Source organism: Perognathus longimembris, chromosome 3 (assembly GCF_023159225.1).
Source record: "Perognathus longimembris pacificus isolate PPM17 chromosome 3, ASM2315922v1, whole genome shotgun sequence".
Lineage (NCBI taxonomy): Eukaryota > Metazoa > Chordata > Mammalia > Rodentia > Heteromyidae > Perognathus > Perognathus longimembris.
In genome coordinates, this window is record NC_063163.1 from 32,242,893 (window position 1) to 32,257,410 (window position 14,518).

Below are 14,518 nucleotides of genomic sequence, written 5' to 3' on the forward strand. Positions count from 1 at the left end.
GCAGAACTCATGGTGTCCTTGACAAAAAGATTAAACCTTTATTCTCAGCCTTTAAGTGAAATTTACTATTTTTTAAATTCTGAATATAGGAAAATAAAACCATCAGTGTAACATCAATAACAACAACAAAAATATTGCCACAACAGTGTGTGCCTTAGGACTTTATCACCAACTATAATGAAGTACATTAAAGTTATTAGAGATATTTCAAAACTGGTTTATATTCAGTATTGTGTTGAAATTATATTTGCAGTTATCCCTTGTTATTTAATGCAACAGTGAAAAACAGCCTATTACTATATTCAGATTTAGTTTAATATGTGATAATCCTATTTTACTTTAATGCTTTCCTTGTTATTGTATATGTAATGGGGTCCCTCCAAGGGAGGGTACCACAATGTAATGGGGTTCAAGGGGGGGGGAATCCCCCATCCCTCTAAGAGTCCACCATTCAGAGACAGTCTTAAGTAAAAAGATTGATTTATTGGGGAAGTAAAATGTATACTGTCCGGCCAGGGTCACGGCCAAGACTCAGGAGCTGGGACCACACGCCCCTGGCCACGCTCGGGGTCTGGTTATAAAGGCAAACACCACATGGTCAAGCTTGCCACATGCAGGTGGCCAATGAGGTTACAACACTTACAGAGCATGACAGGTCACACGCAGGTAGCCAGTGGAGTTACAATCTGCCTCATAGAAACTGTTTGAACCAACCTATCATTTTAGTTAGACTTGGCACACGGATTTGGTGGGGCTCCCATGATGCAGGGTGGATAGGCCTACTCATGGGAGGGCACAGGTTTAACCTTGAATGTTCCACTACTCAGGTGGAACTCAAGCAGTTTACACAATCTTATCACAATGAAGGGGAACTTCCCTGGATTGGGGGGAGGGGGGGAGATCTTAGTGAAGATGGAGTCGGCTTCTGCTCTCTTTAATTAATCTGAGTTAGAGTCAATCTGCTACCCCTCAGCAGCCAATGATGGCACTGACCATATCAGACCTCCATATTACAGTATATGTTTTTAAGTTATATTTAAAAACATATTTAAACATATATTTAAAAACATTTGATGAGTTCCAGATTAACTGTCCATTACTATGTAACAGTTGTTCTTGAGACTTAGTGTTTTAAGACACACTCAGTTTTCATAGTGGGAAACAACATAGTAAGATGGTTCCACTATGAATCATCAAGATGTCAGCTCAAGGGGCTGGGAATATGGCCTAGTGGCAAGAGTGCTTGCCTCGTATACATGAAGCCCTGGGTTCAATTCCTCAGCACCACATATATAGAAAATGGCCAGAAGTGGCGCTGTGGCTCAAGTGCCAGAGTGCTAGCCTTGAGCAAAAAACCCCCCCAAAACCAGGGACAGTGCTCAGGCCCTGAGTTCAATGCCCAGGACTGCTCCCACCCCCACCCCACCCCCCCCCCAAAAAAAAAAAGATGTCAGCTCAAGTTTCAGTCATCTGTAGGCTGATGGAGCAGTTATCCATTTCCTGGGTAGTTCCCTCTTGATGGGTAAGGTGGTGTTGATTTTAGGGAACACACTCTTGTTCCTCTCTATGCAGTGTTGCAATGTGCCGTTCATGTCGTGGCAGGTGGCTAGAGAATGCACATTGGAATTTGTTTTTGAGCCATTAAAGAAAATTTCAGAGAGTGATTAAGAATGATTCTCAAATCACATGAGATGTTAATGTGAATAAATTATTTTACATAGATGAAGTATTTGGGGACAGAAACAATACGTTCTCTTTTCGAAGACACCTTTAACTAAGGAACTTTTTACAAATTTTACTTAATTCCACATTAAGAACTGAAGAAGGCTTTTTGTGTCATTGAGGATGTTGAAGTGGTTAATAGGAATTCTTACTGTAAGATAAGATGTGGCCTAAGACAGGGATTTTTTTTTCACATCTGAAGGAACTAAGAGCTAGTTTTGCATCCAGCAGTGACAATATGTCAGTGACTTTAGTAGCCACTAAGACAGAGAGGCTCACAGCCTAGTTGGCAACATACATTGTCTTATAATTCTTTTTTTTCTTTTCCTTTTGTAAAATTGTTATTATAAAGGTGTTGTACAGAGCAGTTACACAAGTCAGGTAATGAGTACATTTCTTTTTAGGACAATGTCACCCTTTCCCTCACTCTCTCCCAGTTTTCCCCCTCAGTTCCCACCCACAATTTGTATAGTTCATTTCAACATAGTGTCTAATGGGTGCCACTATACTGCTGCATTTGTTCACTCTTTGTCCCTCCATTTCTGTGCTTCCTCTTACCCTCCCCAAAGACAGATAAATGAACAAACAGGACAAAAAAAATAAAACAAAAAAATAAAGAAAAGAACCTTTTGTTTCTATTTTCTGGAGTTCATTTCAGTAATATTGTTTTATATGATTGGAAGTACACAGGCATTGTACCTTTGTGTTCCTCTCCTAAGGGTATCCTCCTTTGGTCTCACTGTGTGTGAATGCCTGGAGTGCTGTTTTTATAGTATCCCAGTTAGTTTTGCTCTAGCTTGTGCATATGAGAAAAAACATGCATTGTTTGCCTCTTTGAGCTTGGCTCACCTTGTTCTAGGTTCATTCATATAACCTATTTCAAAGTCTTTCTTGAGGGGCTTTTTTCCCTGAATCAATCATTCCTTTCTGTTGATAATTATGTTTTTTTCCTGGGGTCACTTAAAACATTTCACCCTAAGTTATAATTAATTATTACATACCTTTCCCCCATATGGTAAGCATCTAAAGAAATGGCACCACATTTTATATATTTTGATCCTTCAGTACTTGTCTATTCATAAGTTTAGTAGGTACCACTTGAATGCTAGCTCAAGTCCTTTCAGCAAAGGACTCAGCCTCTGAGGGTCAGTGAGGTTGCTTCTCTGGGTAATTCTTGCTTAGGATCTCTCATGAAGCTGCAAGCTATAGTCATCTAAATGCTTGACTGTCACTTCCAAGATGATTCACCCACATGGCTGTTGGCAAGAGATCACTTCTCTCTCTCTGTCTCTGTCGTGGCTGTTGGCAAGAGATCACTTCTCTGTCTCTGTCTCTGTCTGTCTGTCTGTCTCTCTTTCTCCTTCTTTCTCTCTCCTGGTGGTACTGGTGTTTGAACTGGGGGCTCTGTTAGGTTGCTGGACAGATGCTTTGCCTCCATTGGGACTGGTGTTAGTCTGGCTGTTTTTTTTTTTTTTTTTTGGCCAGTCCTGGGCCTTGGACTCAGGGCCTGAGCACTGTCCCTGGCTTCTTCCCGCTCAAGGCTAGCACTCTGCCACTTGAGCCACAGCGCCGCTTCTGGCCGTTTTCTGCATATGTGGTGCTGGGGAATCGAACCTAGGGCCTCGTGTATCCGAGGCAGGCACTCTTGCCACTAGGCTATATCCCCAGCCCATAGTCTGGCTGTTTTTGAGATATGGTCTTCCTTTTTGTCCTGGCTGACTTGCACCATGGTCCTCTTATTTAGACTTTCAGTTGAAATAACAAACATGTTTCACTTACTAGGATAAGCTATTGATTGAGATGAGGTCTTATAAACTTTTTACCTGGTTGGCCTTGAACTGTAATCTTCCTGACATTAGCCTTCTGAGTAGCTAGGAACTTTTTTCTGTTGTTGGAGGTCTTGGTCCTTGTCATGTGTGCTTTACTCTTGAATTCTTGTATACCTGGGAAGCTGACATATTTTAGAGTGAGTGATCCAAGAGGGAGTAAGACAGAAGCTCAAATATCTTTTTTTTTTTTTGGCCAGTCCTGGGCCTTGGACTCAGGGCCTGAGCACTGTCCCTGGCTTCTTCCTGCTCAAGGCTAGCACTCTGCCACTTGAGCCACGGCGCCGCTTCTGGCCATTTTCTGTATATGTGGTGCTGGGGAATCGAACCTAGGGCCTCGTGTATCCGAGGCAGGCACTCTTGCCACTAGGCTATATCCCCAGCCCCCTCAAATATCTTTTATTATCCAGTCTAATTTTGTTTGTCATTTTCTGTAATTTCTACTATTGCCTATTGGTTGCACAAATCAAGATTATTGGGGTCATTCTAGAGCCTGGATTCCACAGTGACTAAGATATCTGATGGTTTGCCTTAACTGAGGCTCTTAAGTGTAGTAGGAAAAAGTTAGCAATTACAGAATGAATGAAATGATTATAGTTTCTTTTTTTTTTTTTTTTCCTGGTCCTAGGTTTGAGCTCAGGGCTTGGCCACTATCCCTAAGAAAGCCTCTTTGTGTTCAAGGCGAGCTCTCTACCATTTGAACCACAGAGCCACTTTTTTTTTAATTGTCAAAGTGATGTACAGAGGGTTTACAGTTTCATACATTAGGCCTTGGGTACATTTCTTGTACTGTTTGTTACTTCCTCCCTCACTCCCCCTCCCCTACCCCTCTCCCTCTCCCCTTCATGAGTTGTTCAGTTGGTTTACACCAAATGGTTTTGCAAGTATTGCTTTTGGAGTCATTTGTCTTTTTATCCTTTGTCTCTCGATTTTGATATTCCCTTTCACTTTCCTAGTTCTAATGCCAGTATATACAGTATCCAGTGTAGTCAGATGAGATACAGTGGTAGTGTGGGTACAACCACAGGAAGGGAATACAAGAGGATCATCAACAAAAGAAGCTATGGTTTCACATGGCATGTTGAAAGTAATTACAACAGTGATATAATACTCGTTTCCATTACATGGAGTTCATTTCACTTAGCATCATCTTATGTGTTCATAGGGGCATAGCTATTAGGCTCTTGTGATCCTCTGCTGTGACTAGCCTAAACCTGTGCTAATTATTCCCTATGAGGGAAACCATAGAGTCCATGTTTCTTTGGGTCTGGCTCACTTCACTTAGTATAATTTTTTTTCCAAGTTCTTCCATTCCCTTACGAATGGGGCAATGTCATTCTTTCTGATAGAGGCATAAAATTCCATTGTGTATATGTACCACATTTTCCTGATCCATTCGTCTACTGATGGGCATCTGGGTTGGCTCCATAGTTTAGCTATGACAAATTGCGCTGCAATGAACATTGTTGTGCTGGTGGCTTCTTATTTGTGGTCTTTTGGGTAGATGCCCAAAAGTGGGGCTGCTGGGTCATAGGGGAGCTCTAATGTTTAGCCTTCTGAGGAATCTCCATACCACTTTCCAGAGTGGCTGAACCAGTTTACATTCCCACCAACAATGAAGTAGGGTTCCCTTTTGGCCACATCCCCTCCAACATTTGTTATTGTTAGTTTTCTTGATAAAGGACATTCTTACTGTGGTGAGGTGGAATCTCAATGTTGTTTTGATTTGCATTTCTTTTATGGCCAGTGACATAGAGCACTTTTTCATATGTCTCTTGGCCATTCTCATTTCCTTATCAGAGAAGTCTCTTTTTAAGTCTTTTGCCCACTTGTTGAGGGGACAGAGCCACTTTTGGCTTTTTTTTTCTGAATAGTTTACTGGAGATAAGAATCTCTTGGACTTTCCTGCCTGAGGTGGCTTTGAACTGCCATCTGTGATCCTCAGACTTCAGTCTCTTGCGTAGCAAGCTAAGATTACAGTCACAAGCCACCAACTCTCAGAAGATTATGGATTTTTATGTCATTTGAAAAGTCATAGGAGGAGAAAGTACTGTGTGCTGTAACACTATGGTGCTGGTGCAGGTGCCACTTTACTTGAAGAAGTAAGTCACCTGTTGCTGAAAGGGGGAACAGTTTTATTTCCTGCTGATACTTCTCTGTGATTCTTACTGTCACCACAAGTAGATGACATGGGTTATGGTAACAGTAGCAAGTGGTTGGTTGGGCAGAATGCAGAAGTCAGATTCTGGAGCCCTGGTTTTAATCAGCAAGTTGCCTGCTTTGGAATAAAGGTAATTAGAAAGCCAAACTGCTTTGTTAGATCAGTGCCCTCTAAATTACAATAGGAATTGTTTCATTGGCAATTTTAAGCAAAATACTTGAGTCTATATTTCAGGTATGCGTTTGGTTGGAATTGGTTCTGTAATTAGAAGGAACTTGTGTTTGTTTGATAAGTCTCCTTTTTTAGTTTTAAGGAAGTATGTTTATGATCATATGTGACTTTTCACTGGCTAGTGGAATTATAAGATGACTAATAATTATTCTATGTTTTCTTTTATATCAAAACCCCACTGCTCTGTTGGTATTTACAATGCTTTATTAATGAAAACCCTAAACACTGAGTTTTCATTATTGCCTGTTATACTGTAGCTAAAAATCCAGATAGTTTTTTTTAGAGCGTGTTTTTGTTTAATTAATTTTATTTAAGCTGTCATTACTGATTATCAGTATGATTACTCAGTATGAGATAATACTCAGTAGGGTGCTCATTTAACTTCCCCTGAAGATAAGTGATATTAATTTATAAAACTTAGTGTACCCCAGACACAGTCAAAGCCTTCTTAATTAATGTGGTTGTATCACCTCCAAATATCATTAGAACACAATTCCCCCAGTCTTAAGTGTTTATTAACCCATTCATCAACCAGTTTGAATTGTATTTTCAGCTTGACTTTAAAATAATTCCATTTGAGACTAGGACATTTTATATGACAACAACATTAACTGTAAAACATATGGACTACCCTCAGCCAATGTATCACCTGTAGTCAAAAGGATGAGAATTTCTATTTTTCTGGACAAAGGTATTCTTAAAGTTTGTGTGCTCCAGTTTGCCTTGCTTTAAAAGAAAATTGCATGTGAGAGATGAATTAGGAAATGCATTTTTTCATTTGTGAATGGAATCATAGCAGTACAATTTAAAAAATGTGAGTCTCCAATACAAGCAGACTTTGTAATAGTGCCTCGATGTTGTGGAATTGGAGTGCTCTGGAGAGCAGCATGTTTCTGGGTCTGTTTTTCTTGAAGCTTGATTGAATTTACTACGTGGGTAGAGAAAGGAGAATTGTATTTTCCTTCTAGGTTCCTTTATTTTGTCTTTTATCTTCAAGTCGGGGAGAGTAAAGCATTACATTGAAAGAATTAAACATTGATCTTTATGTGCTCACTACCTTTTTGGTAGATTTAGAAGCTAGAAGAAAATTATGCTAAATTTTTCTGTCTTGTCTTTGGCCAACCATATAGTGAGTGATGAGGTACAAATTTTCTTTACCTTTTGGTTAAAAATCAAATCTCAGAATTTAGGTGGTAAGCATGCTGAAGAGATATGCTAATTCTACTTTATTATTTTTACTATTATATTATCTACTGATATAAGTGTAATTATACTGCTGGCACAATAGTTTTTCTTTGCTTTGTGCTATTCTATAGGCCAAATACTATGAAATTTTAATGTAAAAGAGTGTTTTGGGTCATATCCTTTATGTAGTTTCTTCGTTATAAGGATTAAATAAATGTATTCAATCTAGTGCTTTGTTTCCACATTCAGGTACCGTTATTGCTATCACTATTATTTTAAAATAATTTTTAGAGATTCTTATATTAAAAGACACTGTTTTTGTGAAAACTAGCATTTTATGAAATGCTCTGACTTAGAGAGCACTAGGTTATACATTTACCTTGTGCTTCAGACTACTCTTCTCACTTACTGACATGTTTATATTTTTAGTATTGATGCTGCATTAGTTATATTTTGCTTAATTTCATGTCATCATAAGTTTGGCGTACTAATGAAGTTACACTTGTTGCATGTGAGGAGTCACAGTTACGCATTGATTTTACTGTACAGAAATCAAGACACTCTGTAAAATGTGACTCAGAAGATGGAGAGTATAACTAGTTCCATGTCACTTGGTGTCTCCTAGTGTTTTGAAACAAATAATCATAATTATAGTAGAAATCCTTACAGTAACAGTCACCAGTGGACATGTATCATGTAAAGGTAATTTGTTGGTTATAGAGAATGTCAGTGTTTGGTAATTTAAAGCCACTCATTTGAAGCCACTCATTTTTTGGCTTTATATACATATGTATATATATATATATATATATGGTTTAATTTTATTGTCAAGGTGATATACAGAGGAGTTACAGTTACACATGTAAGGTAGTGAGTACAGTCTTGTCAACCTTGTTACCTATTGCCTCATTTTTTTCTCCCACCTTCCCTCCTCCCCATTCCCCACTCCCTGCAGTTGTATAGTTGATTTCCAACATATTGTCTTGTGAGTATTGCTGAAGCATTGGTTTGCCCTTTATCCTTTGTCTCACCTTTTTGATGTTCCCCTTCTAGTACATACCCCTTTCTGCATTTCTATATAGCTATATAATTACCTGTTTATGTGCTTTTCTCCACTTGATTGTAAATCATATATTTATCTGATAACACCAGCATCTAATACATTTTCCATGCTCTTCATTTCTTTTCATGGATCTGAGATTCCATATAGTAGTATCAGTTTTCCTTATCCTGAAAAACTTGTTTAACACTTAGTAGAGGTCTGCTGGAGGTAGATTCTCTCAGCTTAGTTTGTTTGTAAGTGTAATTATTTGGTTCCTATTTAGGAAAAGTTTATTCACTTTATATAGAATCCCAGAATTGTAATGTGTCCTACAGACTCTGGAGTTTCTGTTCCATTGTCTTTCAGCACAGCTGCCTTTGCTTCTTGTGAGAAGGTAGCTGTCATGATATATAATTTTTCTTCTATACGATGAATATTTCTTTACCTTTACTTCTTTGTTTTGCTCTGTATATTTCATACTATAGTAGTTAACTGTGTGGATTTCCTTGTGTTCTTTTTTCTTGCTGTATAACATTCTTGCTTTCATTTATGCTTCTAGACTCCAATTACTTTTTACTCCTGAAACAAATTCCCCATCTCTTACTCACCGTGTCCAACTACTTTTCTCATTATATCCTTTAGCAGTATAAACTGCCTGTCTGGTAATACTCTTTCTTTTGGATGGTGGGTCATATTTCCATTCTCTTTTGTTTGTCTCGACATTTGATTGAAGTATAGTAAAAATGAAAGTATGCAATGTTTCTCCTGTGTGCTGCTAGAATTGGTGGGCAGGCAAGTCAGTTTGATCTCCAGTTGAGCTAAGCTAGGCTTTGCTGCTTCTTTGGTTTTGATTCAACTCATCTGTGGCCTCACACGTTTTGAGGGCTTGGGATCTGAGTATTATTGAGCATCTGGCTGTCTATTTATGACTTGACAACTGAACTACCAGCCCTTCAATCTGAGATATTTTTTTCTGCTTTTAAGTTCTGATGTCCATTTTTAGGATTGAGAGTTTTCTTTCTGTTTCCAGTTCCACATTTCTCCCTCTGTTTAATCAGAACATTCTTTTGGAGCAGTCTTGCCCTTGTCTTTCAGAAAGCACCTGTCTAATACTCTCTGAAGGCATGAAACATGATTGGTTCTCCTCAGGTCTTTTGCCTTGTCTACCATCTTGGAAGGTAGCTGTTTGCAGTTGCTAGAGACTTCACATGACTCAAGAGAATTCTTGCTAAGGTTTCCTGCTCTGCTCCAGCCATTGGCACAGTCTCAACTTCAAATGACTAAGACCTAAGGGAGAATTGGTAGGTGGGAATAAGCTTAATGTATGGCTGAGGCTTTATAATAAAAATTCTAATCCCCCCTGGGAGCAACCACCATCAAATTGTTACTAATAATTTCACAAGAAATTGGATTGTCACCCATGGCAGTCCAACTATTAAAAATGTGGTTGCTTCCTTTACTCTTATTGTATTTATTTTGACAATCAGTGGAGACAAATAAGGACACGTTACTTCTCAGTATTCATTATTTTTTGGGCCTTAGCTTTATTTATTTATTTAAAAATTCTTTATTAAAAAGCCTTAAACTTTTCTGAAGGGTTGAAAACACATAATTTTTATATATATTTTTTTAATTATCAAACTGAATTACAGAGAGGTTACAGTTTCATACATTAGGCATTAGATACAATTCTTGTACTGTTTGTTACCTTGTCCCTCATTCCCCTCACCTCCTTCCCCCTTTCCCTTCCCCCCATGAGTTGTTCAGTTGTTCAGTTCATTTTCACCAAACAGTTTGTAAGCATTGCTTTTGTAGTTGTTTGTCTTTTTTTTACCCTGTGTCTCTCGATTTTGGTGTTCCCTTCCAATTTGCTAGTTCTAATACCAGTATATCTGGTTTCCAATATACTCAGATAAGACACAGAGATAGTGTAGGTACAACTACAGGAAGGTGATACAGGCATATCATCAATAATAGAGGCTACAGTTACATATGGCACATTGAAAGTAGTTACAACTGTGATATAACAATCGTTTCCATACATGGAGTTCATTTCACTTAGCATTATCTTATGTGCTCATAAGGGTATAGCTATTGGGCTCCTGTGATCTCTGCTGTGACTTGCCTAAACCTGTACTAATTATTCCCTATAAGGGAGACCATAGAGTCCATGTTTCTTTGGGTCTGGCTCACTTCACTTAGTATAACTTTTTCCAAGTCCTTCCATTTCCTTACGAATGGGACAATGCCATTCTTTCCGATAGAGGCATAAAATTCCATTGTGTATATGTACCACATTTTCCTGATCCATTTGTCTACTGAGGGGCATCTGGGTCGGTTCCAGATTCTAGCTATGACAAATTGTGCTGCAATGAACATTGTTGTGCTGGTGGTTTTAGTATGATTTTGTTTGTGGTCTTTTGGATAGATACCCAAAAGTGGGGCTGCCGGGCCATAGGGGAGCTCCATGTTTAGCCTTCTGAGGAATCTCCATACCGCTTTCCAGAGTGGCTGAACCAGTTTACATTCCCACCAACAATGAAGTAGGGTTCTCTTTGGGCCACATCCCCTCCAACAGTTGTTATTTTTAATTTTCTTGATATAGGACATTCTTACTGGGGTGAGATGGAATCTCAATGTTGTTTTGATTTGCATTTCTTTTATGGCCAGTGACATAGAGCACTTTTTCATATGTCTCTTGGCCATTCTCATTTCCTCATCAGAGAAGTCTCTTTTTAAGTCTTTAGCCCACTTGATGAGGGGGCTATTGATTCTTTGCAGTTTTGTTTTGGATGAAGGTGATTTTTTTAGTTCTGCATATATTTTAGATATGAGGCCTTTGTCTGTTGAATGGCCGGTAAAGTTCTTCTCCCAATCTGTGGGCTTTCTGTTTATCTTGCGAACTATGTCCTTTGCCCTGCAGAAGCTCTGTAGTTTGATGTAGTCCCATTTGTCCAACCTTTCTTTGATTTGTAGCCTTTCTGGGTCTTTGTTCAGGAAGTTCCATCCTGTGCCAAGGAGCCCAAGTGTTTCTCCTACTCCTTCCTTTAGTGTTTTCAGGGTGTCTGTTTTGATTTTGAGGTCTTTAATCCATTTGGAATTGATTTTGGTGCAGGGTGATATATAAGGATCTAGTTTTAGTTTGTTCATGTGTTGAACCAGTTTTTCCAGCACCATTTCTTAAAGAGGCTTTCTTCCAGACTATTGTTTTAGCTCCTTTATCAAAGATTAAGTAGGCGTAGTTCTGTGGGTTCATTTCTGGGTCTTCAATTCTGTTCCATTGGTCTTCAGGCCTGTTCCAGTGCCAATACCAAGCTGTTTTTATTACTATAGCTTTATAATACAGCTTGAAGTTGGGTATTGTAATTCCTCCAGCATCGTTCTTTCTGCTTAGGATTGTTTTTGCTATTCTAGGTCTTTTATTGTTGCATATGCATTTCAGGATTGCTTCCTCTATTTCATTAAAAAATTGAATCACATAATTTTTGAAAAATATTTTCTGGTTTGTTTTATATCTTGGGAAGAAACTACTTTTTAAAATTGTATTGAAACCACTTTCTAAAATTTCCAGGAAGTTGCCATATTCCTAGAACTTTGTTTAGATGGTATTAGATGGACCAAATATAAGTGTGGTATTTGGTATTTTTCCTAGACATTTTCATCATAGTAAATGTGGGGGCCTGTTTTTAATGGTAAACATTCTCTTCATAGCTGTATCTTATTAGTTGAGCATATCCTGTTTTTTGTGGTATTGGCAACTGAACTCTAGGCCTCACACTTGCTAGGCAAGCACTCTACTCGAGCTGTATTCATTAGCCCCTTTTTGTATTGGTTCTTTTTAAAATATGGTTTCATTTTATGTGCAGTCTGGCCTGGGCTGCTATCTTCCTATTTGTCCTTTCCTGTGTTCTTGGGGATGACAGGTGATCATCACTGTACTCAGTATTCTGCTTCCTTGTAGCTGGAATAATGGGTATGCACCACTGATCCCAGCCATTTGTTGAGATGACGTCTTATGAATTTCCTTCTTCCTGAGCTGACATGCAGTTGTGATCCCCAGATATCTGCCTTCCAACTAGGAACTCCTATTTTTCTTTTTAGTGAATTAACTCATCAGTACTATGACTTATTGTCCATTTAAATTTAGATGTTAGGAGTCAGATTAGCACTAATAGAAGTTTATGTGCTAATAGACATGTTCTATATATGCTTTGACCAATAATGATAGCCACTATCTAGATGATTCTTGTACACTTGAAATTTTTCTAGAGCAGTTAAGGAATTACTAACTTGTCCATATTATTTAACTTAATTCAATAGCCATCAGTGGCTGGTTGCTGCTATGATTAGTCATTCTAGTCTACATCTTGCACATTTTATGGTGAAAACAATAGCATAATATCTCAGGAGATGATGAACAGTTTACAGAATCACTGATTTAACAATATATTCTGTCTCAGTACCTACTTTAAGAGTTTTGGTCCTTTTGGTTGTTGAAAATTATGAGTCTTGAAAAAGTCTGATTCTTTGTGAGCAATAAAACTTGTAAAAAAATCAAACAATTTTGAATGAATTAGGTTTTCAACCTAACACCCACACATTTAAAAATATCAACAAGCTATTTGGCCTCATATTTACATAAGATATTTTGTTTTACTTCCTGATGTCTTGGTTCTTTATGATTCTAGCAGAAATTGGAATAAATCTCCCATACCAAGCAAACAAATAAAACAAGCAAGCTATTTGATTTTGTTGTAGGAAACAAAAAACATAAATTTATTTCCTAAAGTTTTAGCAACTGTATTCTCTTGTGCTCAGGAAGCTCAGATACAGCCCAACCTGGGCAAAGAGAATGTCTTATCAGACTAAAAAGCTGTGATGATACAAGTAAAATTCACTTCTTAAAATTCTTAAATTCCATCCATTATTCCTCTCTCTAGGCATTTAGAGCATTTGAAAAAGAAGAGCCTTGAGATAGGTGAGGGCAGGACCTTAACTGACTTTCTTTTGTAAAATGCCTTAGTTTGGTAATCTGTATAGCGAAGGCCACTTGTCACTAGAACTTCAAATGTATAATTTTATGCCTTTAAAATTAAGAGAAATCTTTGGAGATTGTGTGATATCTCTTTTGCCTTTATATAGGACAGTTACACTTTTTTGTTACTGACTTTAAGAACTTTAATTCTGAATGCCTTTTGACAAAATTACAGATATAATATGATTGGTCCTGCTCCCCTCTCTCCCCTTCAGTGTTGGTAATGTGGTATATGTTGAGAGAAGAAATGCTGACATGTATTCTTTCTTTGTAGCTTGATAAATTTGCAAGCATAAGGATGCCAGGAAGCAAGAAAGAAAAACCTCCTCTTCCGAATCTAAAATCTGTGTTTGCAAGCACTGAGTACTCATCGATGTCATCAGAGATGACGGAAAACATCCCAAAGCCACTGTCAGAGAGCGAAGTCTTAAAACTCTTTGAAAAGATGATGGTAAGAATTTGAGTTTTTCTTTTATTTTTTCCTTTAATGCAGGCACTGGGACTTAGAATTAAGGCTTCCATCTTTCTTGGCTTTTTTACTCAAGGTTGGCACTCTACTACTTGAGCCATACCTCTAATTTCAGGTTTTTGCTAGTTAATTGGTGATAAGAGTCTCTTGGGCTTTTCTGCCTAGGGCTGGCTTTTAGCCATACTCCTCAATTCTCAGCTTCCTGAATAGGTAGGATTACATACCAGCTCCACCTGGCCCAGTGAATTTTGATTCTTCAAAAAATGTTTGAGGAAATCTTAGCTTGTGCTGAGATTAATGTTCATGGAATGGAACTCATGTTCCAATAACATAATGGTTCCATTAATATGATTTATGTTTATTTATGTTAATGTTCTTGGTCCATAGAATTATTACAGGTTTCATTTAAGATAGCACTTCAGCTATGTATTTTTTTTCCCCCCTGTTTTTGAGACAGGGTCTCACTATGTAGTTTAGACTGTCTTTGAACTCATAAAGTTTTGAGTTTGCTTTGTGAGTGCTGGGATTATTGGTCTGTGTCATCATATGTGGTTGATAGATTGCTTTTGGATAACAAAAATAAAGGTCTGAAGAAAAATCTTAGAGTATATAAAAACAAACACTTTGAAGCATCAAATGGTGTATTTCTGTCTTTAGAGTAGATTATCTACATGGTCCAATCCAAGTTCATTTGGCTTTTAAAAGATGATCACTGTGTTTTGCTGCTTTCTTCGAGTGTGTTTTTTAATTTGACAATGTTTTATTCCTTTCTCAATTCTCACTGTGTGAACTTTCTCCTTTTCTGGTAGAGGCACATAGTGTCCTTTGGGAAAGACTTTCTTCAGTT

At 37.9% G+C, this 14,518-nt stretch overlaps 1 protein-coding gene across 1 annotated transcript in view; it reads left to right on the forward strand.

Annotated features, from left to right (window-relative positions):
• Diaph3 (diaphanous related formin 3) overlaps positions 1-14,518 on the forward strand; it is a 433,505-nt gene that overhangs the window by 34,606 nt on the left and 384,381 nt on the right. Inside the window, exon 3 of the mRNA XM_048341270.1 lies at positions 13,477-13,653. Within this exon, the coding sequence (XP_048197227.1) occupies positions 13,477-13,653 (177 nt within the window). The remainder of the gene's footprint in view (positions 1-13,476; positions 13,654-14,518) is intronic.